This window comes from Poecilia reticulata, linkage group LG23 (genome assembly GCF_000633615.1).
Source record: "Poecilia reticulata strain Guanapo linkage group LG23, Guppy_female_1.0+MT, whole genome shotgun sequence".
Classification (NCBI taxonomy): domain Eukaryota; kingdom Metazoa; phylum Chordata; class Actinopteri; order Cyprinodontiformes; family Poeciliidae; genus Poecilia; species Poecilia reticulata.
Window position 1 is genome coordinate 5,509,863 of NC_024353.1, and position 26,427 is coordinate 5,536,289.

A 26,427-nucleotide genomic window follows, 5' to 3' on the forward strand; every position below is an offset into this window, starting at 1 on the left:
GTCTTTGTCCAAATCACACGGCCTGTGATCTCAGAGTATGGCTCTAAGGCTGCTGAACCTGTCAACGCTTCCTTTTGGTTTTTATGGCTGCTTTTACAACAACGTGAGGAGAAGGATGAGTGATTATGTATTAGGGTTTTAGAATCTTTAACTCTATAACCATTTATCTGAAATTCAGTTCTGATTGTTGAATTGCACTAAAATGACCCACCTGAATATCCTGTTAAATATAGTAGCTTATAAAAATATTAGTTGTAATCTCCTTGAACTTTTACAGATTTTGTCATGTTACATCCGCTTACTTTTGTGCACTTTATTGATATTTTATGTGATACACCAACAGTGGAGTTTCCATTTGTAGTGAGCTCCCCTGAGTCAAACCTACACAGATCCACAGGTTTGCAGCTTTTATCACATTTAGCGGCTGACATTTGTGCCCATTCGTTTTCTCAAACTTCTGAGCGTTCACACCTGTTAGTTTGCAGCAAAAAGCAATTTGCAAATTCAGTTTAGGTCTGATCCTGACCACAGTGCTTTCCTCTATATATTTATTAAGGTGTTCCTTAGATTATTCCTCACTCTAAACATCATGACTTTTGTTCAACAAGGGCTTTCTTCACCCAACTAAAACATAAGGGAAAGATTTGTGAAGTTCATGACTGATAGTTGTTCTGTTCACACTTTCTCCCCCTGACCTTTGGTCTCCTGCAGCTTTTCCAACGTTATCAAGGGACTCTTGGCTGGTTTTTCATAATTTGTGAATTCAGTTGGGCTTTATTTAATAATATCAAAGTAAATGGGTCGAATTCAAATACACACTGCCTTTTTAAATACGTTGTTGCAGTTTCCCCCCCGCCCCCCATCAGATAAAATTAAAGTTTGAAGCAGTATTTGCGAGGCACCGTATTGCTGCAGATTGAACAGCTCATATAAAAATGCTGTTGTGATCATGATTTGGATTAGGAGATTGGACCTTTTGCTCTCTGAATCCCTTGCTTTCTTCCAGCACACAAACTAAATGAGGTCTACCTTTGCTGTCAGAGCATTTCACACCTCTGTTTCACATCTTTTTAAGCAGCAAAGCCGTATTATTATCAAGTCTCTTCATTCCCAAAAGCCCAAATGTGTCATTGCCCGTTTCACACATCCTGCCACACTCTTCCTCCGTTTTTATCCCCCACCCCTTCTCTTTTGTCCTCTCTATCATAACCTTCTGTTGCCCTGCGTGTCTCCTTCTTGCCACTTTTTCTACCTCCATACAGTACACCCTTTCCAACACGGTGCAGCGTGTGCTTGCGTTCCAATAAACGCTGTGTGTTTTTGTGACACAGGCAGTCAAAGGAAGCTCGGGCGATTAACTCTGATAGCCACCAGATGCCTGGCTTAGAGGTAGAATCACAGTTTATAGCCTTTCAGAAAACGTTTTAAACATTTAGATGGACAGCAATGTATGACGAGTCCCTTATGAAGGCAAAAGAAATTGACACATAAAAGGGGTCAGGAGTGAACAAACCGGGGGGGGGGACCCAAGAGGTAAACTGTGAATTTGGAACATTGTGTGCAGTAAATGGTGGCTTTGTTCTTTAAAGAGAACATGTCATGTTTTCCTCATGAGCTTGGGCTCTGGAGAACAAACAGCACATGAGTGAAGGCAGGTGACGGTCACATTCTTCAAACTGGCCGGGATGTGACCGCAGATCAAAGCCTTGATTGGCCACAAGCTGCAGATGTTGTTTGTGCTGTGATTCATTTGTGTTTGTCTGTGTGTGTACGTTTTAGCATTTCTCACCTTGTAAGGCCCGTTTTTTCCAACAAATGCTACCTTGTGAGGACACACTGCTCCTAACGGGACCCATGAGAAGTACTGTTTTTCGGTAAAGGATTGTGTCTACGATCTTACTTGAGTTTATGTTAGGTTTCAGGGCTAGGGTTAGGATATAAAAATGACTGAGAAATGAGTGGAAGTCAATCCAAAGTCCTTGTGAAGACAGAAAGACATAACGTGTGTGTGTGTGTGTGTGTGTGTGTGTGTGTGTGTGTGTGTGTGTGTGTGTGTGCGCGTGCGTGCGTGTGTGTGTGTGTTCACTGAAATCTGATCTTTCAGATTGTGAATTCAACAGGCAGATGGTTCAGAGAACAAGTGGCAAAAGCAACAACTAAGCAACAAATTAACAGACACTGAGAAACAAACTTACATTTCAAAACTACAAAATATTCAACCAATGAAATGAAGACTTATGTAGAATGTTTTGTAGCAGGTCTTTTCTTTGTCATGTCCCAGAATCCAAAGCAATTATTTATTTTTTTTTTTAGCTGATCATTCCGTCTAAGAAATATATCGGAACTGGGAAAGTTGGGAAATGACCATCTTTCAATCAGTCTACAAAATAAAAAATGTTCTCCTTAAAACTAATATCAGTCAGTGTTGAAGAGATAGCTCTTTCTCTTCAACCCATAAATAAACGTGGCCAATTTAAACAATGGCTAAAAGATATTTAATACCAGATTATTGCTTAACATGCAGATGTTTGAAACAGTTCTGTCAAAACTGGTGAACAGTCATAAAAATCCAGTTTAACTTCACGTATTTCTGCTGTTAGAGCATTCGAGTAAACAATATGTCGGAGTTCATTCTTCAAAATGTCTTTTGGCTTCTTTTATGCACAAAATGATCAGCTTCTAGACCAGAGAAAGAAACCTTTGTGCTAGTAAGGACCCATCTGTGTTGAGAGAGGAACTCCGGCTCAATTTACTTTACACAACCCAGTCAGGGAACACGAGAAAAATGTAAGAATCGCTTCTGTTATTATAAAGCGTCTGCAGGTGTTTTCGGGGGAAACAAACTAATAAATAAAAAGAATCAATAGTTCAGTGGCATTTAAAACTGGAATGAATCACAACAACAGCAGAAAGTTGTTGTTTTCCCCCAGTGCATCTAGTACATCTAGTGGTGGTATCCTTGTTCATTTATTTATTGATTGATAACAGCAGTTTGAGGTATAATAACGAGAACCAGACGACCAACAAAATGTCGATGTAAAGAAAAACAACAAACTTTCCGCTTAGCAATTCTTACATAACCGAAGTTGCCATTAGAAAAAAAAACATTTGTGGCAAGCTGCATATGATTCAGCCTAATTGGCAGGTCGCGTGACAGAGTGTTGCACCAGTCTCCTGAGACTCTCCCAGCGGAAACCCATTTTCACTTAGAAATTCCCAGATGCATTTTCTAATCACTGAGCTGCAACTTGCAGAGTGTGAAATTATGGTGCCAACTCCACAAAATTTCTGCTTGAGGAAATACAAAAAACAAATTTTTTTAGGGGTGGATTCTGTGGTCTTGAACTATATTATCTCACTCTGTCCAACAGCTTCCCCAATGTCTCCAAAAAATAACTGAGCTCTTTGCTAGTAAGAACTAATGGAGACAAATTAGGCCATGGTTCTCAACTAGAAAATGGTGGACTGCTTCCTCCAGGCTGGGGGTTACATTTCACTTTCTGGTTTGGAAACACCATGGGTTCCCTCCAGAGAGTGTGGGTTATGCCCCATAACTTGGTCCCAGAGAACTGGAAGACGCCGATCGAACGGTAGATGGTGACCACTGCCCCGCTTCTCCGGGGAATGGGTATCTCACAGTTTCAGACTTCTCCGTTCTGAACATCGTCTCTCTTTTCATCATGAGTGAACACAAAAGTTTCATATGCAGAAGTGAGAAACAAAGGATGATGGAGTGATTGAGAGGATGTGGGGTTGGTGGTTGAAGCTTTCAGAAACCAAAGGCTGTTATATTATGCAATACACAACAGACCATGAACAATTTCCGGTAACTGAAAATCAGTTAGGTCATCCATATTTGAAATGGTGCTAATTTCATTATATTGAACTAGGGTGACCCTATAAATGTCCCAGTTGTGTTCTGACCTCCTCCGCTGTCAGTCAACAAACGTCAAACAACCCTGCTGAATCGGCTAGGATGAGAAATCTTGCTGCCTCCCTTCTCTCTCCTCCTCTCCATCTTTCCTCGTGTCATCCACGGCTGTCCCCTCTCCCCTCACCTCCTTTTCTTCTCTCTCTCCCTTTGTCCCTGTTGGAACAGCGTGTTTGTTTAATGTGGTGTCTCCATGGTTACCCGTCTGCCACACTGATGTAATGTCATTAATCATCAACTTTATCACGCTGCGACCCAGACGCATGTATGCAGAAAGCTGGCCGTGGCATTTTACACGGCAGAAAGACAGGAGGAGGGCGGTCCACTTAAGAATATTAAAAAGTAACAGTGAGCAGACTCGGGTTTCCTTCGATCTTTAAGGAAAGCCTGCGTCTTCACGTACAAAATAAGAAGCTACATTCGAAGTACGATGAATGCTCTTCTTTTTCCTCCTTATGCCCTTCCATCTCTTCATGAGATTGCCCGCTCTCTTTCGGTTAACATGACAACAGACAGGCAATGTCGCGCCTCCTGCTCTGGTGACATCACCACAGGCGCCAAGCCAATCCCCGAAAAACCTCTTTATCATCTCTCTCTCTCTCCATCTCTCTCTCTTCCTTGTTCTTTCCTTCATGGGCATATTGATCTGGAATACAAATCACAGATGCAATAAAAAGGGTTGGTGGAAAAGTGGTAGTGAAAAAAAGAGGTGGAGTGGAGGAAGAACGGAGAATGGATGAAAAAAGAAAAAGAGGAGGGGAGAATAACAGACAGCCTCACTTATATATGAGCTACCGCCTTACTTCCAATGTCTGAGATGTGGTGTATTTTTGCTGTGGTGTATTTTTGCTTTTAAGTCCTTCACTTTAAAGTGTTATGGAACGGAGAAAGGCAATGTTATCAATTTACTTTAGAAATGAGAAAGGCTCGACTGAAGACATTTTTTTTTTACTTGGTGTGTCTGTAAAATTTGAATTGGGCACCAGAATTATTATTATTATTATTATTTTTTTTTTTTTTATATTTGTTGGCAGGCAAAATCCATTAACACCAATGTGGCTGGCTGTGCAGATCAACAGGAGTCCCCTACAAATGCAACATGGCTATCTAATATGGCCACATCAGTACTCAATAATTAAGAATCAGCATTCAAGAAAAACCCGGATGAACATCAATTGAACAACCAGATAACCAACAGACTGGTCAAATCAAAGCAGATTTTTGAACCGCTGAAACCCAGTGATTCTCTGTTGAAATACTTGGAGACCAATGAACCTTACACTTGCTGGAAATGCTCAGAAAATGATAAGCAATGCAGAAACTGCTGGTTGCATTTAGCGAGAACCGTTTACTTCGTCTTTTTCCCCCAGATTTCCGATTGTGTATTGCTTATTTAGTGACGGTTTGGCTAGTTTTTTATATGCGATGATAAAAACCTTCTTTAATTTCTTGCTATATTTTTTATTTTTTTTGCCCAGAAATATCAGAAATATACTTTTTCAATAAAACATACACATTACTAGAAAAGCTACAGCACCATTTTGAAATGTAGAGACACAAATTATAGATGATTTCTTTGAGCCAAAAGTGGAAACAAAGTGGACATCTTTTAAAGTCGTAAGACCTCAAAGAATCAGGACTCCGGTAGGGCCTCTCCAAAACGTTTATTACTTCCAGTCAGAAGCAACATGTTTGTAAATTTGAAAGATTACTCAAACCTAATTCTTCCTAGACATTAATACTTTTTGCATATGTGAGTTATTGGTTTAATCACATAGAAAAAGTCACAGGTGCAAATAAACTGCATTTCAGTATTTTGCAGACAGAATCTAAACTCTGAAGTAGAGAATGGCTCTCAGCCTTCTAAGTTCGAATTCCCACTTCAGAGGGCTCTTCTGGTAACTTTATCACATTTATAACTGGGAAAGTCCCGACTTCAGGTATAAAGCCGATGCTCTTTCCATTCTTTTGTTTAGAAATCCAAAAATGCAGATGTAGTTTGGTTGGGTTTGAACAAAAAAATAAAATAAAATTGGTTACGTTGTGCTTTAGTTCCTGCTGAATTCCAAAAAGAACACGATGTCAATGCTTTATGTGCTCTGCTGCTTAAAAACTGACCCCTTTTTACAGTAGCGGCGATGCCATGACCGCCATAAGGGGCAGAATTCATCGCCTTGGAAACACAAGTCAACGAGGAAGAATCTCTGTGGTGTCAGCACATGTTTCGCACATTTCTGAGACACCAGATAAACCCTCTAAACATTTAAACATTCTCCTGCTTCTGGACCTAATTATAGATGCAGGTCTGGAAATGGAAACACACACACACACATACACACACACCTACACATTGTTAAAGAAGTCCTGTAACTAGCCTGCTTTAGCCATTATAACTCGAGTGTAAAAGTGACTCTGGTCTTTTGGGAAGTGGACCGCTCTGTACAGACATACCCTCTCTCTCACTCACACACACGCATACAGTATAGTCTGCAGGGAAGTGGTCCATGGAGCACACACATCAAGACTGGCCTAGATAGACGGGATGGCAGGGGACACAAACACATAACAGCCTTCTCTCTTTGAGCACATGGACAGTCAAGGACATTCTGACGGCCTACATAGTTGGGTCATTTCATACCAAATCTTACTCTTGTCTTTTTGTGAAAAATAGGGAAGATGAAGGCAACAGAGAAACATAAAACTGTATTAAAACTAGAATATTTATTTCAAAGACAGGATTTGGAGAAAGAAGATGAATGAAGATTTGTACATTGGAAGTTGAAAAGTATAGCACAATAATTTCACTCTAATGATCCACTGACTACTTTGTTTTGTTTTGTTTTTTTTGGCAAAAGTTCTACCTAATTCATGAACCATTTTCAAAATAAGTAGCACACTTCTCAGAGTGACTGATGGTTTGAAGCTTCTTTCTCTTTAAATTCATAACGGATTAAAGCTGCTTAAAGTGCGACAGATGCAATTTAGACCTGCTGTCTATTCTGGCTTAAACTCTGTATTTGCACAAAAAAATGTTCAAAGTTAGTGATACTTACAAAGAAAAGACTGAGTTACTTGATTGTAGTCAGGTTTTAAGCTGAGCTTCAAAATGTAATCATACTAAAAGACGCTTCTTTGTGCTGCTCCTGCCACATTTAAAGACCGAAAGGGATCAGGACGACATGACAGAGCGAATGCATGACAATGAATGGCACTAATACGCTGAATTTAACTTTTTTTTTCTTCTGTTTTTTTCTAGGGCAGTAGTTTAAATGCAGTTTTTATACATTTACCAAGTCTGTTTTTGTTTTGTTTTTTTGTTTTTTTTCTCTTTTGCTGCTGTCATGGCAGAAAATATCCAGTAGGAAAAACATATTTCTTTTATTATTATTATTATTATTATTATTATTATTATTATTATTATTATTATTATAAGCAACAATCATTCTTCACATTCATGATGGGAATTTCACATCTAGACTTAGATAATGAAAAAAAAAAAAGTGGATTTCGATGACACCAATATGAAACAAGAATAGTGTGACAGCATCTTTACTTGTTTTTCTCTCTAAAAAAAAAAAAAAAACTGAGCTGCTCGATACAATTCAGCCTTTCCAAGAGGTCATTTTAGCTGTTATTCAAAACAAGGTGGCATCCTTGGAGCAACTGCCCTTTGCTCTCTCATGCTGAAGTGTTACTTAACCTTTTCAGTCTGTCTGTGTAGCTGCATAGTAGAAAAAGCAGCAGACAGTGCCCCGTGCCCTAAGCTATGCAACAGGCTTTTGTAGCCCATGACTCTTTGGCTGTAAGAGGTGATCTGACAGGTTCTGGCCCAAGACACACACACGCACACACCCCAAAAAATGCCCCCAGAATGAGCAAATCTACACATAAACCTAGACACAACAGCACACACAGTGACAAATGAACAGAGAGTCGCATCATCTCTCTCTTCGTTTAATCTGTCTTTCCTAGGTGCTGTCACCCAGCAGGGGGACGCTCGCAGCGCACTGCGTGTGTGATGATACGTGAGTTTCAGCGGTAATGCGTGTAGACCTCGTTCCTCTGTAGTGCAGCTATTCATCCATGACAAGCCCACCAGAGGCCTGACTAACGAGACCGCCGGAACTCCGAACCCGCTGAAAGCATGGCTGAGCGTACTTTTTGTGCTTCAAACCTCTGCTTCCTGAGAGACAAGTGCGTCAAGAAAAAATAAATAAAAAAATGAGGCAAAAAGCAAGCTTTATGTCACGTGTTGCTAAAGGAGGTGTATGTGATGTCTCCCACAAGGAGAAAGTGAACATTTAAAGGGGAGCTATGATGCAAAATGGTCCTTTTGCACATTTTTGTACTTATACTGCCTCTAGAAACAGTCCAAGTGCTAAAAAAATAAATAAATAAATGAAGAACAAAAGACACACTCAGCCACTTTTTGGTAACTCAATGTTTTGGTGTCTGGAAAATGGCCCATTACTAAAACCTCCTGATTATTAGGTCACTTTCAGTGGGCACTGCGACTCACCTAGCGACCCCAGCTGAGCCCATGCCCTCACCAACCCAAGCAGAGCTTTGCTTTCTTCATATTTCAAAGACTAGCATGTTTTGGTCAGCTGGTTTTATCGCTCTATGCACCGTGCAGTGGTTGCTGGAAAAGACGCGCGTTTTGTTGTCGACTGCGACGAATGACGTTTGTCTGTGCGCATTCTCTGAGTCACAGAGAAGAGAACTTGTTAGTGACAACATCCCAGCCACAATGCCAAAGAAAATTGGAGTTTGTGGAAATCACTTCATGGCAGATTTTTATTTTTTTATTTTTTTTAAACATCACCGAAAGTACATGACAAGATTTACCAACAGACTTCAGTGGAAGGAAAGTTACGTTCCTACTGTTCATCGCAAAACAACAGATTAAAACTCTGCCACAGTCTCGGCTTTATGTCCAGGAAAAGCAGGCAGATGTTATTCTGTTTCTTATTGCTGAATCATCAACGCTGGTGAAGTGCCTTAGATGTTGTTGTGGCTGTTTTGTGAACTCCTGTATGAGTCGTTACAGCTATAGGAGTCATCTTGGCTGGCCACTGCTTGGAAGGTTTACCACCGGTTTTTGTTTTTCTCCATTTGTGAATAATGGCTTTGTGGTTTGATTGAACACCAAAGTGGTAGAAAAGGCTTCTTATCCTTTTCAACAAAGATGTTAAATGCCTTTGTTTCCTATTTCTTATTTCACTAGATCTGTGCATATTGCGTTGCTTTTTGGGATATTCACCTGACTTCACGGTGCAGTACAGTTTTCTTTTAAGGTATTACTTGATCCTACATGTCAGGCAGTGATCATGCCTGGGGTTGGGTAGGAAAATTGAACCTGAAATATAGCTTCTCACAGCTATTTCATAATTTAACAAGGGGGAATAACATTTTCTTCTCTTAAGTCCAAGTTGATTTGTATGTTTTTCCCCTTCTAGATTACACCATTTGATAACTCCATCTTGTATATTAACTCAGGTTTCCTTTGATGTTAAATTTGGTTTGATGATCTGAAAGATTTAAACGTCACAAGGAGCAAAATCAAGAAATCTTTGAGGAACGAAAAACCTTTTCTACAGGAGCGATGTAACAGCGCTACGTCCCACAAATGCTGCAGAGATTTTTACGAAAACCATCAACTTATTTGATCAGACTTGACAGTGAAAGTTCTAACTGAACATTTTTCTTAAAGTCTGCAGGCTACTGGACCTCAGGCTAAGAAGCAATGAACCACTAACTTTGTAATGTTCTGTTTTTATTATGTAAAGCACTTTGAAGTGCCTCGCTACTGAAATGAGCTATATAAATAGATTTCATTGATTGATAAATTAGCCATTAGCATTAGATTTTATCCTTTGTCCTTTTTTTCCACCTGTCGTTCTTTCCTCCTATCTTTCTATCTTTGCTTGCTGTTTTTGCTCTTTCTTGTTTGGATGCTTGTGAAAACTAGCTTTTTGGCGAGCTCTGATACATTAACATTTCACTTGTTTACATGTTTAATAAGGTATGTTGTTCCTTTTAAATATAAGACAGAATTTTACTGTGTCACCTGACAAGCTTCTGTTGCCTCAGCACTTGAGGCAACAGAGAAAATTGGATTTAAAACATTCGTTGTGATAAACATTCAAGATAAAAGTTAACATGTGGAGCGCTGAACTGTTGAACCATAAATTTAATCTTCTCTTGACCAAAACTTTTAGTTCTAGCTGGAGGGTTAATCACAAAGGCAGTTGTTCACATTATTTTTTTTATTCTTTTTTTCAGTTTCAGGAGCCTAGTCAAGAGCCAGGTCCAGCTGGATGCAGGAATGCCAATTTCCTAATGAACAGAGAAGCATATTGCATCTGCAAAGTCATGAAAAAGCTGGAAGCATCCCTTCAGAGAGCTTTGGGGTGACGAACGTTCCTCCCTCCTCTGTTCATTTACTCTCTCATTCTCTTCTTTTTTTCTTTCTTTTTTTTTTTTACTTTAACTGTCTGAAATGAGCCTCATAAAAAAACTATAAATTAAGCCTGGACGCTATGTTAAGGAGGAGCGGTGAAAATGTTCTCAGTAGAAGAATATGCATGGGCCACTTCTGGTCCTGGTGTGTATATAGATGTGTTGGATTAGAGCTGCTAATGAGGGCAGGGAATTCACTGTCCCACTGCAGACCTTCACCCCTCAGGAGCCTGAACAACTGGAACAGAGAGCCAGGCTGCTCCAAAGCTGCAGCTTCACTCAGGCTTAGTTTAGTTCGTTCTGGGCTTAACACACGGATAGTTGACAAGTCGCTGGGAAATTTGACTAAATCTTCGAAGTGGAGTGTTGACAGAATCTTGGCTTCACATGCTGGAGCTTCTGTTTCTTCATGACTTCAGTGAACTTGCTTTGCAGGTTTAAGATAACACAATATATCGCTGTTTTCTTAACTTTGCGTTAGACTGGTGTAAACCATATTCAATCCATGAATAACCTGTAAATCTTATGTGAAGAACTGACCTGAGATTTGTTTTCAAATTTTCAAGTGAAGCAGAACATTAGCAAAAATTTCTTTTTCTAGAAGTTTATTTTAAAAATATTTCAATCTCAGTAGAAGAAGTTAATCAAACTGCTGGGTCAGATGTTCAGTTGAGTTCATTTATATGGCACATATTCACAAACAATACATGCTGCCTCAAGGGACTTAACAAAAAATATTTTCATAAGACAAACACTTTTTATTTAGAATTTTATTCGTTCTTTACTTTTCAGCCCTCTAAATTATTATTTTTTTTATGTATTAACTGGAATAACTTAACATGTGGACGCAGACAGTTTGTCACACAGTTGTGCATTGTGTGTCATAACACCAGCATTGTACAGTCATGGCCAAAAGTTTTGAGAATGACACAAATATCATATTTTCACATGATCTGCTGACCTCTGGTTTTCATGTGTGTATGACAGATGTTTTCATCACATACAGAAATACAATTGCAATCATATGAGTAACAAAAGCTTTTATTGACAGTTAGAATGAGTTAATGCAGCAAGTCAATATTTGCAGTGTTGACCCCTCTTCTTCAGGACCTCTGCAATTCTCCCTGGCATGCTCTCAATCAACTTCTGGACCAAATCCTGACTGATAGCAGTCCATTCTTGCACAATCAATGCTTACATTTTGTCAGAATTCCTAGGTTTTTGTTTGTCCACCCGTCTCTTGATGATTGACCACAAGTTTTCAATGGGATTAAGATCTGGGGAGTTTCCAGGCCATGGACCCAAAATCTCTATGTTTTGTTCCCTGAGCCAGTTAGTTATCACCTTTGCTTTATGGCAAGGTGCTCCATCTTCCTGGAAAAGACATTGTTCATCACCAAACTGCTCTTGGACGGTTGGGAGAAGTTGCTCTCGGAGGACATTCTGGTACCATTCTTTATTCATGGCTGTGTTTTTAGGTAAGACTGTGAGAGAGCCGACTCCCTTGGCTAAGAAGCAACCCCACACATGAATGGTTTCCGGATCCTTTACAGTTGGCATGAGACAAGACTGGTGGTAGCGCTCACCTCGTCTTCTCCGAACAAGTTGTTTTCCAGATGTCCCAAACAATCGGAAAGGGGATTCATCAGAGAAWATGACTTTACCCCAGTCCTCASCAGTCCACTCCCTGTACCTTTTGCAGAATATCAGTCTGTYCCTGATGTTTTTCCTGGAGAGAAGTGGCTTCTTTGCTGCCCTCCTTGAGACCAGGCCTTRCTCTAAGAGTCACAGTGCATGCAGATGCACTCACACCTGCCTGCTGCCATTCCTGAGCAAGCTCTGCACTGCTGGTAGCCCGATCCCGCAGCTGAAACACTTTTAAGAGATGGTCCTGGCGCTTGCTGGTCTTTCTTGKGCGCCCTGGAGCCTTTTTGGCAACAATGGAACCTCTCTCCTTGAAGTTCTTGATGATGCGATAGATTGTTGACTGAGGTGCAATCTTTCTAGCTGCGATACTCTTCCCTGTTAGGCCATTTTTGTGCAGTGCAATGATGACTGCACGTGTTTCTTTAGAGAGATAACCATGGTTCACAGAAGAGAAACAATGATGCCAAGCACCAGTCTCTTTTTAAAGTGTCCAGTGGTGTCATTCTTACTTAATCATGACAGATTGATCTCCAGCCCTGTCCTCATCTGTGTTAATGGAGCAATCACTGAAACGATGTTAGCTGGTCCTTTTAAGGCAGGGCTGCAATGAAGTTGAAATGTGTTTTGGGGGATAAAGTAAATTTTTCGATCACTCTTTATAACATTCTGGAGTATATGCAAAGTGCCATTATAAAAACTGAAGCAGTAGACTTTGTAAATATTAACATTTGAATCATTCTCAGAACTTTTGGTCATGACTGTACAAAAAAAAACCCTAGAACACAAATCCTATAAAAATCTAAGCTACATGAGTCTTTGTAACTGTTGAAAATTAGTCTTAATTTGCTTGGTTTGTAATTGACATGGAAAAAACGTAGTGAGCATTGATGGACTTCTACCTTTCTTAGTCAGACGAATAAGCTTGCAGCGTAATTTAACCAACTTTCCATCTGTTTCTAGTTACTTACTCCCTTTTGACCTTGATTAAAACACAGATGTCTAAAAAATTAGTCTATGTCAAGCTTGCACATCAAAAGCTGAAAATTGGTTAAATGTTTGTTTTGCATGTACGATATAGCTTTAAATGTAGCAGTAAGTTTCAAAAGTAGTTGTTTTGCATGTTTCATTTGTCGTTAAGTAGAGTAAACCTGTAATCAGATCCACAAATGAGACACAAAACTAATATCGGTTAAGAGGGCTTCTTTAAAAAATAGAGTATGTCTGTTTGATGAATGGACAACACATTTTGACAAATCGAGCCATGCTGATCTTTGATCAACACCAAACAGATGAGTGTCAGCCTAAGAGTGCAAGTTTATGGCGCTCGCTTTCAAAACACCTCCATCATCGTTGCTGGACATCACCCCCTCTGTTCCTCCAATGCGATTGCATCGACTCTGTTTGCTGAGATTTATCGTTGCATAACTGATGTCAAAGTGCCAAACTTTTTGTGCAACCCGCCCTCCCTCCTGTTACGCAAAGACAAATGCATCCAACACCTCAGGGAGCAGTGGAAGATGAGCCGAAGTCAAATCTGAGCCTTTTTATAAATCTCCAGACTTTTTCTCCCCTTCTAAATAAAGAAAACTGGCAGCAATTATTCTTGCTATGTCAGCATGTGAGCTCTTAAAGTCAGTTCTCACAGTGCGTGCGTCCTTTTTCATTCACATCTTTTGCCAATGTGTCAAAAATGTTTACACATGGCACAACTGTAACTGATCCCTAAATCAAGCTCTTCAAATACCTGTCGATGTGTGACTTCTAACCCACTCTTCCTTGAAGAATTGTTTTGATTCAGCCACATTGGAGGGGTTTTCAAGATCACGCCACAGCATTCTGTTCAAATTAGTCTAGACTAGTCCAAAATATTCATTTTGAGCTTCCATTCAGAGTTGGGTTATCCAGAGTCCTGTGGACCATTGTCCAACCCAAGTGAGCTTGAGCTTAAGGCTACAAACCGATGGCTGAACGTTCTCCTTTAGGATCTTCTGGTAAAGCGCAGACCTCATGGCTCCATTGGCTACAAGTCTCTTAGTCCCTGAAGGAGTTAGTTTCATGGCAGATGTAATGGGCCACACAGAATCCCAAAAGTCTTACTTTTATGTAAGAGACTGGAGAGTAGCCCAAATGCTGAGCAGTAACACCAGACAACCTGTTCACACCCCTGCCATTGCTGTGTCTGCAACCCGTCACCTACTGTAACCCAGTCTCAGAATGCGCCCCTGCATGCAGTGGCCCCATAATACAGGCCATGCCACGAAGTTAAGCGACACTAACACCATTCACATATGAACAATCTCTGGGAACCCACGGACTGCAACAACTGACCTTGCCGTGGATCCCACCGACCCAAGTTGCACACTCATTATGTATCTGAGGAAGGTGTGCAACCAGGACAAACGGTAAGCAGGGCAACTTTCCCAAACAACCGACGAACTGGACTCATCACAAACCAGCCATGCCTTCAGAGAAGAAACGGCTGCCACACCCTCTCCCCGCAGTTTTTCAGCTGCCCTAATCGATGGGCATTGGGCAAAACATGGTTCTCCTGCTAATGCTTACAGTCAAACAGCAAGCAATGTAAGTGCATGATCTCGTGGTTTTTCCACTTTGTGTCTTACGATGTCTTACGTGTTGATCTTGCCATCCGAATCCTCCCCCGAGACGAGATGCAATGTTTTGTATCTTGGTTTTTGGTGGTTGGTTCCACTGAAAACGCTAAAGACCATTACAGTAAAAGCATGAAGATGGACTAATTAATTCATGGAAGAAAGGAAATGCAGAAACTAACACTAAATGGTTGTGCTGATGGATAGAGTAGAAGGGCAGAAAACAAAGCAAATTATCTGCGGGGAGAGGCAGATGCAAAAGAGGGCATGCTAGATGGTAGAAGTGGGGAAATGCATTGTGGGCATGAATAATACAGAAATCTCTCTACTCCTGTCTCTCTTCATCGTTCAGCTTCCACAGTAACTTTGTCGAAACGCGTGCCTAAAAACGTCGGGAACAGCTGGTGGCTTCTTTTTGCTTGACATGGAAAAAGTCGCATTATATATCAGAGGACGGCGTGCAACTAGGACAACCTCTTTGCCTTTAGATTTCTTCTCAGAAGAGTGCTCAAATATCCAACCAGTATTATCCCAGGAACTAGTAGAGGGCTGCAAAAAAAAAAAAAAAAAAAAACCGTGTGTGGGAAAAGATTTGACCTACAATGCTTTGTTCACCGGTTGACACCGAATCGAGTAAATGTCGTCCTCATTTGTTTGTCCAGGAATCTGAACATGACTGACTGACTTGTGTAAAAGTAGGAGAAAGGAAAAATCATGCTGGTTCTTGACTAACTGCCAATAAATACATAAGGAAAGAAAATTGGGAAAACCAACAGATGGAGATAAGAGATTATCTAATCTTACTGGATTTAGCAGTGCAACAAGTTGTAACTTGGAAAAAGTCTGGAAATGTACAAGAGGTCAAATTGACACCAAGGGCGTCAAGAACGGTGAGCTTTTACAGATGGGGCGCATGAAGAAACAAAATAATCATCTTTCAGGACATCATCTTTTAATATTTTTCCCTTAAAGGATCGGTAGACATTAGGAGGTTATATAACAGATTTAGGGGTTACATAAAGCTAAAATAAATCTTGACTAAAACACATTTAAAGAATCTGAACTGACTTAGCGAGAGAGAGAGAGAGAGGGGAAGAGAGAGAAAGAAAAAGAGAGAGAGAGAGAGAGAGAAGGGAAGAGAGAGAAAGAAAAAGAGAGAGAGAGAGAGAGAGAAGGGAAGAGAGAGAAAGAAAAAGAGAGAGAGAGAGAAGTGGGGGATTTAAAGAAGCTACAGGTCTGGAGTCATTATTTCCACTAGTGGCTTCAGGCAGATCAATAGGAAAATGTGTGTGTCCTTAAGAGGGACGGACATATGTCTAAACACACACATGAACATTTGCAGACGGAGGCAGTCAGGCAGACACAATGCATGTGGGCAAGCGGCCAATTGCACTTCTTTTACGTGTGCAAACACACACACAGAGGGGCTGCTGCTGCTGCTGCTGGCAAACTGTCCCTCCACAACTGAAGATTGGGGCCCGATGGCGCTAACAGTAGAGGACAGCCTCTGGATAGATTTCCAATACCCGACCAGAGGCTTAAGCAAGAAACAGTCCAAGATAATCCCCCTGGCCTTTTTTCTCCTCCTTCTGTCTATCCCGTCTTTGTTTCTTCTTCTGCCCTCACCTTTCTGTCATCCATTCCCTCAATCCCTTTCTTTGCTAGTTTTACGTGTTATTGTTGGGGTTTTTTTCATCTTTCCTCCAGTTCAATCATGTCTTTTGCTGTAACTTTTTTGTGGTTTCATGACGACTTCAGTCCCCCCGCCTTCTCCCCGTTTTTCTTTGCGGAGCTTCGGAGCTGGTGTTTTTACGTTACAAGCAGCTGTTGTTGAGTCACATCCTCAAGTTACCGCCTTCCCATGCCATGAGGTGCTGGAGTAAACTTTGCTAATACTGATTGGCCTTTAATCACTAATTACATCCTTCACTACAGCCACTATAACCTTGCTTTGACTCACACGTGCCTAAAAACAGACATTAAAACTACTGTAAGACGAAGGTTTGACACTTAAAAAAAAGTGACGCCGCAGTTTGAAAAGGGCACAAAAAAGAAACGGTAATATCTAGACATATCTGTCGTCTCCAACAAGAATCGTCGAGGATATCCAGCCGGGGTATTTGAGTGAGCCGAACTGGCAGGTGTCCAGCCCCCAGGTAGCCATCAGAAATCAATTACCATCCCTAACGGAGGTTTCATCATGCCTGTGGCACAGTGCCCACAGAGAAAATTACTCACTGATTGCGCTTCTGCTGGGGGGAGAAAAAAACGAGGAAATTCTCAGGCACATGCTAACATGCTATTCCACAGGTGAGTGTATTCATCCTGAAACCACATCATGTAGAGAGAGTGATAACAAATCTTCCCATGTCTTTCTTGAACATTTTTTATTTTCCTGCTCATGCATGCTTCATGAACTCTTGACTCATAAAAGTCCTGCAGATATGAGACTGTTCAGATGTAGTGCAGTTGAGCATTCAGCGCAACTGAGTATTATTATCTGTTTGAAATGCAGAACAGATGTTAGCAACGAGCAGATGGATGATGGAGGAATAGTTGGGCACCCAAGCTTCATCCTCTGTATCTTTCTGTGCTGTCTTTTTTTTTTTGTCCAGGAATAAAATGACTTCTAACTTCATCTTCAGATAAAAAGGTCAAGGGGTCAGATATAGCATATCATCTCCAGGCTTGGAAGAACCCTATTATGAAACGCCAAGGTTACAAAGTCAAAAAAAATATTCTTGCAAAAGTTTGAGATAATTCTGCTACACAGGCATGAAGCCATCTTTCATCTTAATTAAAACTCACTGAGGGTCTTTGACATGATATCCATCTGCCTTTCCCTCCCACCCCCCCGACCAAATAAAAAAAAGTAACTCAAGACCAATAAATTTAAAATACTGGAAGCAAACGTGGCTCATCTATTTCACACAAGTAAGTTTGCAATGTGGATGTTAATTCAGCAAGTGAAGAAAAGCTTAATTTAAAAAGTAGCAACTGTAGAGCTGTGTGATAGATTGTTGCTGTCATGCGGCTGTCAATGGACCAATGAAGACTGAACTGTCCGTGGTGCTGAAACCACCAACCTGACCCGCAGCTTCACACCAACTTGTTTAAAAAAATAAATAAATCATCATCTGGCCAGCTCTATATTATGGTCAAATTTTTATACGATTATGATTCTGGAAGTGATTGGGATTGGTTTAAAGTTTGTAGTGATTTGAAGAAGAAGCCATTAATGCATCTCTTCCCTTCCTTTGTATTGACCTTAGAATACATTTGGCAGTGATTTTTAAAACATTATCTAAAATACGTCATCAGCAACAAACATCACATGAAGACAAAAGGCTGAAATAAAGTGAAAGTACTGATAATCTTATGTTGGGCTATGGAAACCACTTGTTCACCAAGTCAGCCTGCCCGTCTGTCTCCACCACCAATCTGGTACGAAGTTATAGTATAGAGTGACTTGCAAAGTTATTCAACACCTTCAATTGTTTATATTTTTGCTGCATTACAATCTGAAACGTGATGGGGGGTGACATACCCCTGCTTTTCTACAACAGGGATAGAGAAGCTGACCAGAGTTGAAGGGACGCTGCATGGAGCTGAATACGAAACGAATCCTGGAAGAAAACCCGGTCGATGCTGCAACCGTCAACTTCCAGGAAGAGAAAAAAAAATCTGAGACTTCGGGCTTCAAACTCTAGTCCTAGAGGGCCAAAATCCTGAGACTTTTAGATCTATCCCAGGTCTAACATGCCTGAATTACCTCCTTACTGCGCAGTCGAGTTCTACAGAGTCAATAACCCATTCGTTTTATTCAGGTGTGTCGAAGAGAGACACTTCTACATTGCAGGACATTGGGTCTTGAAGACCGGAGTTTGACTTCTGTGATTTAGACCAAAGTTCAGACCTATTGAGAATCTGTGGCAAAACTTTCCAATTGCTGTTCCATCTGCAGCTACTCTAACTAAGCTTGTGCTGTCTTTTTTCATTATCAAACGGGTGAAAATGTGCATCTCTAGACATCCAAAGATAGTGGAGCCAGTAATGGTGGTTTTATAAATTGCGAGTGCTGAATATAAATGCACACCACACTTTTAAGTGTGGTGTGCTTAACACCACACTTTTAAGTGTGGTATAGAGAGCTGATTTTATAGATCAGCTCTCTATAAAAAGAGCTGATCTTGTACAGATCAGCTCTTTTTATAGAGAAATTCAAATAAACACAAGCGGAGTAATTATTAAACTGTTGCCCCACAATCACGCACTACTTTCTTTTTTTTCTTTCTTTTTTATCAACAAGTTCAAGGGTGTGAATACTTCTGCGGACCACTGGCGCAAGTCAAAGCGGAATAATTCAGTCTGATCACACAGAGAGCTGCCTCTCTGTTCAAGATGCGCATGAACATGACAGCTGTTCTTGCTTCCTGCAGGTAACATCCAACAGCATGTGATGAGTTGCCTCTCGGTGCAAACTATGCCACGCTGCGACACGCACGCACGCACGCTCACGCACAGCCCGCACAGACATAAACATGGACAAGCAACGCCACCCCTCTTCTCCTTTCCTCCGTATCCCCTGTTGCTATGGAACCTGTCGCCAAGGCAGAGAGGTATGTGGTTGTGATGGAGGCGGCAGATGAGGAGGATGAAGAAGAAGAAGGGGGCACGGAGTGCCTTCGTTACATGTCAACGAAGGCGGGTTCGACGGTGGTCATGAGGGGGATAACCGCGATAGAGCAAACGACATCTGCCCCTAAATGAAGGTATCATCGGGCTTCGCTGTCTTTCCCTCTCTGCAACGTGGGTGGAAGAAGCGTCGCGTAATACTGCGCCACGCACACAGACCCCGAAACAGATCGCAACATTGGATTTTCGTTGACTTTTTGATTGCGATGCAATTTTAACACATCGAGGTAGTGAAATCCGAGAACTTTATTCGTATTTTTTGCACAGTTCTTGCCTCATTCCCCTCAAAATAGCTCATCATCAACACAATCTCAGCAGACAAATGACTCCTGCAGGCCCTCCTCTACTGCCACCTGTCATCCGTGATATTAAAGGCAAAAAAAACAAAAACTTATTGTGAAACATTATTATCCTCTTGGTTAAGTTCCTACGTAAAAAAAAAAAAAAAAATTCTTGGAAGCCGGGATCTGTCAACATACTTTACGCACACACGCTTTTCCTGTCATTTTCCGCACTGAGAATGTGTCCAAACCAATAATGGTCCCGCCTACAACAGCCTGTTGGCTAAATATGACCACTGCCCACCCGTTATGCCACAGTTCTCCGATGAAGAGGCCTGTCAAACCCACAAGTGCAGGAGCGAACCAAGAAATTGGAAAGGGGAAAAAAAAAAAAAAAAAAAAGATGGCCTCATCCATATCCAACCTGCAGCTTTCTTGCGCCATTACGCGACCACAAGTTGGGTGGTTGGAGTAGGAAAGGTGAAATAAACAAACTGCACATAGAGGGGAAAGTGAGAGGTGCATCTGTTGAAATGAGATTTTTTTTTCTCTCCTTCCTTCATGCATACACTTGGATATTTGTTAGTTATAAATAAAAGCCACCACATACCTTGATGGTTCTCAAGGGTGTCCTCCGGGATGTACATGTTTTTGCTTTCATTTACCATAAATGTAGTCCGGCGTTATCCTTATAAGTGAATGGAAAGGGGGGGGGGGAATGACAAGCCCCCCCAAAAAATAAAGAAATCAAAGAAGAAAAAGGGGGTGAGGAAGGGGGTGGGGAGGGGGGAAGAAGAGCCAACTGTCTGACACGGACAGTTTCTGAGGGGGTATTCCCGTTGTTTGTGTTTATGGGAGTCTCTTTGGATGGAGTGAATATTACCTAATTCCCATGATGGAGGTGAAGGCGAGAAAAAAGAGGGAGCTTTCGGCGGAACCGGTTGGAAAAACGCACCGGTGCATCCCTCGGTACATCCGGGCCCTCTAAGCGAGAAACGCGAAACCAGCACCGCCGAGTTGGACTCAATTCACACCTTCCCTTTCGCTCAGGTATCCAACACTATCGTCCTCCTTTCTCTTGTCTTCTTGGAACAACGGATATGAAAAAAATATATATATAAAAATAAAAATCCTAAACAAAAATCACAGGCGCTTTTCAGTGGCGGTCGCAATGCAAGTGCGCAAAAGACGCATTCGTGCGCATCTTCAGCAGCGTGTCAAAATGTGAGAGGATGGAGGAGAAGAGGAGGTGGAGGTGATGGAGGAGAAGAAGGAAGAGGAGGAGGAGAAGAGGAGTAAAATTAGGGAATGAGAAGAGTGAGGGTATTCCATCACGGGTATCACGGGGTTAAATCTCCCAAAGGGTTGTCGGTTATTCCACGCAGAAATACAGCAGAGTCCCCCCCTTTTAACAGAAGCCACGGCGTCCTGTCTCATCCGGATACTGGTTTCTCTGCGCTCATCCAGTCCATGATGGTCCGGCTGTGTGTCTGCCTGCTTGCCTTGTCTGTCTGTCTTACTGGTCGGGAGTTGGAGCTCTCTCTTCTCTCTGGCTCTGCTGCCCCTGCAGCTCAGCTCTGCAGTGATACAAAGAGAGAGAGAGAGAGAGAGGTAGCCCCCCCTCCCAGTGCATGTAGACGCTTTGACTGTTTCCAGATGTGTGTGTGTGTGTGTGCGCCTGGCTGAGTGTGTGCCAAAAGAGAGAGAGAGAAGGGAGAGAAGCTGTATATGCTGGTTCCAGATGATGATGATGATGATGTGAAGAAAAAAAAACGAATTAGTACAGAGTTTTCCCGACAAAAAATAAAAATGGAAAGTGCTAAAACCTGAGAGCATCAAGAAACGCAGCGAGAAAGAGTGTGCAAAGAAGGAACTGAAGGGGGGGATAATGATCCATACGGAGCTCAAGCTCACCAACAGACTCCAATTTGCCCAGGAACAAACCGAGACTAGAGACCTGCACATCTCATTGGTCTGTGGTCTCTTCACATCTGGAGCCTTTCAGCTCCATTCTTTTCTTTGGCCAAGGTTGTGTTTACACATATCTGCTTTTTCGACTCTTTCATGACTAAACCTCTGATCTGTTTGCTGCTCGCATTGTTGATTTTTTCTCTCTCTCTCTCTCTCTGTCTCTTATTTTTCTGTTTTGAGAGCAGTACAAATATGGTCTTAAATGTACAACACCTTTAAAAAGGTGTGCCTTTTAATCTTTTCACGTTTAGTCACAACAAACTCCAAACTAAACACTGCAGTGTGTTTTATTTGGATTTTATGTGACAGATCTACACTAAGGACAGAGGAATGAAAAAATGTATGCCTTTAGACACCTGTGTGTCTGTATGTATTGCGCAGTTGCTCATCTACCAATCAAACTGCCAGGTGAGGCAAAGAGAGCACTAATCAGAGAAGCAGCCAAGGGGCCCATGGTAACTCTGGAGGAGCTACCATAAGATCAGAACTCAGGTGGGAAAAGCTGTTAGTTGTGCACTCTAAAAAAAACATTATACCTTTATGGAAGAGAGGATAAGATGAAAGCATTTTTGTTAAATCCTGTTCAACAAACAACCCTAAACACCCAGGCAGGGTGGTGGCAGCATCATGCTGTGGGAATGATTTGTTTTTCAGCAGGGACCCAGAATGTTCTTATTGTCCAATAAAATTCCACACTTAAATCCAGTGAAGAATCTCTCCCAAGACACAAAAAAAAAAAAAATCAGTTAACATGCTCTCCCTCAAACCTAACCCGGCCTCACTTTGCAGATTTTTATGTGTAAAAAGTTTAGAAGATCATAAATCCCTTCCCCCCCCCCCATTTCATATTCATACTTTCTGTCCTATTACCACATAAAATTGCAAAGCACATTAAAGTGTGGGGTTGTAAAGTTTAGATTCAAGGCATATGGACGTTTCTGTAACGCAGTGCATCCAGACTGGCACGCAGACTCAACGTGAAATCTCTTATCCTGCCAAATGACAACAGAAAGATCACTGGGATTTGATTGCGGCTTTTTCCCTCTCTTTCCGCACCAAGTTAAGTTGCCGTCTGGAGACATCGGACGCCGTTTCGTACAACAAAACAACGAAACGGGGCTCATCTGGGAGTGAAACGTCAAACGGAGTCAACAGTATCGCCTCTTGGCGAAGTAGCGCTCGGCAAGGCTCGGCTCTGTCGCTCACAGCGGCTTTCTCTCTCTCTCTCTCTCTCTCTCTCTCTCTCTCTCTCTCTCTCTCCTCCGGATGAAGCTGCTCTCACAAACAACGTGTCGAGCTTCTCAAACTAAGCTGCTATCTGAAGGCCTTCACAAGATTAACACTTTTTACTGAAAGGGAGAGAAATCTCTACGTGGTTACCGAGCTCGTTATGTCATGCCGGAGGGACGAAATGCATCTACTTGAACGCATACAGAACAACTGAACTGAACTGAACTGAACTGAACTGAACTGAACTGAACTGAACTGAACTGAACTGAGCTGAACTGAACTGCGTTCCCGGATTCTAATCGCGGCACCAGCAGCCGTCCCATAATTGTCTCTGACTCTGAATGCAAAGTTCACAGTGTGCAGGCCTCATGTCAATCCGCTGCAGGCTATAATCAGGAGGTGAATCAGGAGATGACTCAGCCCGGCCCTGTATTCATTTGTTCAGTGCCATAGTGCAAAGTCGCCACCCACTATTCTCTAATACTGTAAAGCTTTTTGTCTGCATGTGTCAGTCTAGACACGGCAGCGGCGGGGAGTCGACTCGGAAACGATTCTATTGACGACAATCTGACGATCCGTTTGTCTGCTCAGAACAATCTGTAGTGATTTCCGCCCTGAATGGTATATAAATATTCTGTGTGAGGGAAGTGATTTTGTGCTGGCACTGATGAACGAGTGGAAACACTCCCCGAAATGTAAATTACCGCCTGCTTAAGCTGTAGACGGAGAGGAGGGAGGGGGCGGGGGAGAGGGGGGGCACTAAAGAGTTTATGAAAAAGATAAAAGGCGTTCAGCTTTAGAGACTTTTAATATTAAAATTCTGATTATGCGGTAAGGCATCAGGACTGAGAGTCCAATCACACAGCGAGACAGCAGATCAATGAGCCAGTTTCTTAAGAGAAGCCCTTACACATGATGGCTTTCCTAACAAATGGTGTAAAAATAAAAAGGGTTCAATGCAACTATAAAAAAAAAAGAAATTTACCAAATGCGACATTCAAAATTTTTTAAAGTAATTTCCAATTTCAAGATTTGAACTGGCTATTGCACGTAGAAAGTTGGTGCTGAAGATCTAAATAGATCCTGACGTAGCTTTTTAGACATAGCATTCAATATTTGTTTTCAATTTTGCCTAAATTTAATCTAGCCAAACTGTGTTATGAAATTTGAAATAATTTGGTTTGATGATGCTCGCTTCTTTCCTCATTTAGTTGTTTTATCCGTAACTCTCTGTCCAAATTGCTTAGAAGAACTCTATTTCATTTTTGGGGGGCTAGTGATATAACAACATAAACTGTTTTACCCGGGTAATTCCAAAGGCATCGGGGCATGAATATAATTGGATTAGTAAAACTGGGCGTTGTGGAACCAGTGTAATCGGTTTTATAAATGCACCCAGTGTTTCCAATTTGGTCTCTCGAAAAAGTCATCCAATGAAGTCCATTAAAAGAGTCACAAGATCAATCTGTGACTCTAATCTGCAGTGACTGATTTGACAGTCAATCGGCCTCAAGCACTTGTTGTTTTTTTTGTTTCTTTTCCTGAAAGCTCGTGAAAGTTAAAAAGGTTAAAAGTTGGTCTGAGTATACTGGAGGAAAAACTGTGCCTGAACCCTGTTTACCATACAAACACCTTCCCATTGCTGCAGATGGACGTCTCACTGCCGTTGGAGAGGTTGTAACACGAGACAGATGGCAGAAGACTTTAGCTGGTCTGTTAGTCTGTGAATGGAAGATCGACAGACAGGAAAGACTGGGAGAAGGAAGACTGGATGGAGGGCAGGTCATGGGAACAGATACTTTTGCCCAGGGGACACGCAAGCATGCAGACACACACACACACACACAACCAGACACACTAATGTCCTCTGTAATCCAGCCTGTTCATGGCATATCTGTTCTATTTGGGAATCTTCTATACTTGCAGTTCCAGACCTTTTAGTATGTGCGAGTGAGTTTGTCTCTGGGAATTGCAGACGAACGTGGAAGTGCTGAGATCTCATGTAGGGGGGTGGAAAAAAACCCAGCAACCTGCTGATTTACCAAAGTGTAATTCCCTTATTAAAATAAAAAGAAATAGTTTATAAGATGCATCGTTTTTAATGTTAGCCTTTTATAAATGTATTGCCAGATTAGTTTGATTTTATTAACTGACATAGGGGTCAAATTTAAGAATATACAAATATTTTCTAATACATATAGTGCTCTACAAAGAGAGTATTTATATCCCTTAAACCACTAAATATTAGAGGGGTTCAATGACTGTGGAGCCAATAAAGGCTTTTCAATTGATTACTGAGTAAGGTATAAATAATTATCTGTCCATTTTTTTGTTACAGCGTTAAAAAAACCCCAGACAAATTGTTTCTTTCAGAAATGATGCCCTTTGTTGCCTTTTCAGATGCCCGATTTGCTAAATGCCAGATTAAAGAAAGGCAGACTGTTTTATCTTAATTTAAAATCAAGTTATTTAATTCAGTTTAGTTCCTGTTGCGCAGTTTCACAACACATGACGTCCATTCGCTTTGAAAGAAAGTCAAGCCAGTTCAATCCAATCACACATGCACTCTAACTGGTCCTGTAGAAAGGGTGCTTCAAGCTCAGTTCGTTATTTAAATAGGCTTAAAAAGTTTTATATTTAAGGATTGCAGCTTGTCATTGACTTGTTTTAAAAAAAAAACAAGTCAATGAAGTAAAGTTCAATACAATCAACTTTGTGTTAATTCACAGAGTTTGAGTAAAACGGCGAAACACTTGTTGATGTGTTTTAGTAGTTGGAGATAATTTGGTCTCTGTGGGGTAACTGCATGTGCAGCACAGCTGCAATCGGCCACTTGTTAGCAACCACCAGACAGCAACAGATCACATAAGGAGCATGTATTTGAAAAGTATGATTATAAATCTAAAATGCCAGTATATCAGCGTAAGTGATCAGAGTTAGATTCCTACGATTACTACTACTATTTCTCGGGAAACGTACCAATTTCATTACTCGCATACAAATTAAAAAAAAAATAATTTGCTTAAACGGTGATAAAATACGGTTTCATATTCTTGAACTTTTATTATTTGGTCTTAAACGCCTCCTTTAAAATGGACCGTATCATAAACTCACGTTTCTAAATCCAAATATTAGTCGATGAATTTAATTTACCTTCCATCTGAAGGTGTACCTGATGATAAATCCAGGTGGTGCACTTCAGGCGAGCTATTCATCACCCATTAATCATGGCTCTTTGCCTTCACATGCAGCGTCTCTTCCCTGTCTGCAGACAGCAGAAAAATATGTGTGCGAAGTTTTGTGTTTAGTAAGTATTGACGATTCTTTTTGTACTGGTGCTCCAACAACTTGATCACTTTCTCTTCCACCGAATAACTAAATTAATGTATTATTTTACAGCAAATGTGACTCGTGGCTGTTACTCTAAGGTTGTAGCTTATTCTGTTTATGACATGATCGGGATCAGCTGGCCCGCTGGTTAAATTATGATAGACTGTGACATGTTTCCTTTACCAACAGGAGACAAACAATCAGTCTTGACTGAGTACTTATTGGCAGTATTGATGCCCTGATAAATGACTCATTAGTACTATCATTTACA

General features: G+C 41.2%; 1 protein-coding gene and 1 long non-coding RNA gene across 25 annotated transcripts in view; one reads left to right on the forward strand and one right to left on the reverse strand.

The window, feature by feature from the left end:
- The window catches only part of LOC103459269 (uncharacterized), a 175,310-nt gene extending 156,395 nt beyond the window's left edge, over window positions 1–18,915 (forward strand). For 2 of the 3 annotated variants that reach the window (XR_532710.2, XR_001776203.1), the window contains one exon: window positions 18,216–18,915. This is a non-coding gene — a long non-coding RNA (uncharacterized LOC103459269). Of the gene's footprint in view, window positions 1–10,216; window positions 10,345–18,215 lie in introns of all 3 variants that reach the window. The other variant, XR_532712.2, reaches the window with a different exon arrangement.
- Window positions 1–21,296, reverse strand: part of cacna1c (calcium channel, voltage-dependent, L type, alpha 1C subunit) — a 176,534-nt gene extending 155,238 nt beyond the window's left edge. For 11 of the 22 annotated variants that reach the window (XM_008400697.2, XM_017302772.1, XM_017302770.1 and 8 more), the window contains exon 1: window positions 20,236–21,295. In XM_008400697.2, the coding sequence (XP_008398919.1) occupies window positions 20,236–20,293 (58 nt within the window). In that variant the 5' untranslated portion in view covers window positions 20,294–21,295. Of the gene's footprint in view, window positions 1–20,235 lie in introns of all 22 variants that reach the window. The other 11 variants (XM_017302765.1, XM_017302761.1, XM_017302766.1 and 8 more) reach the window with 2 other exon arrangements.
- Between the last annotated feature and the right edge of the window lie 5,131 nt (window positions 21,297–26,427).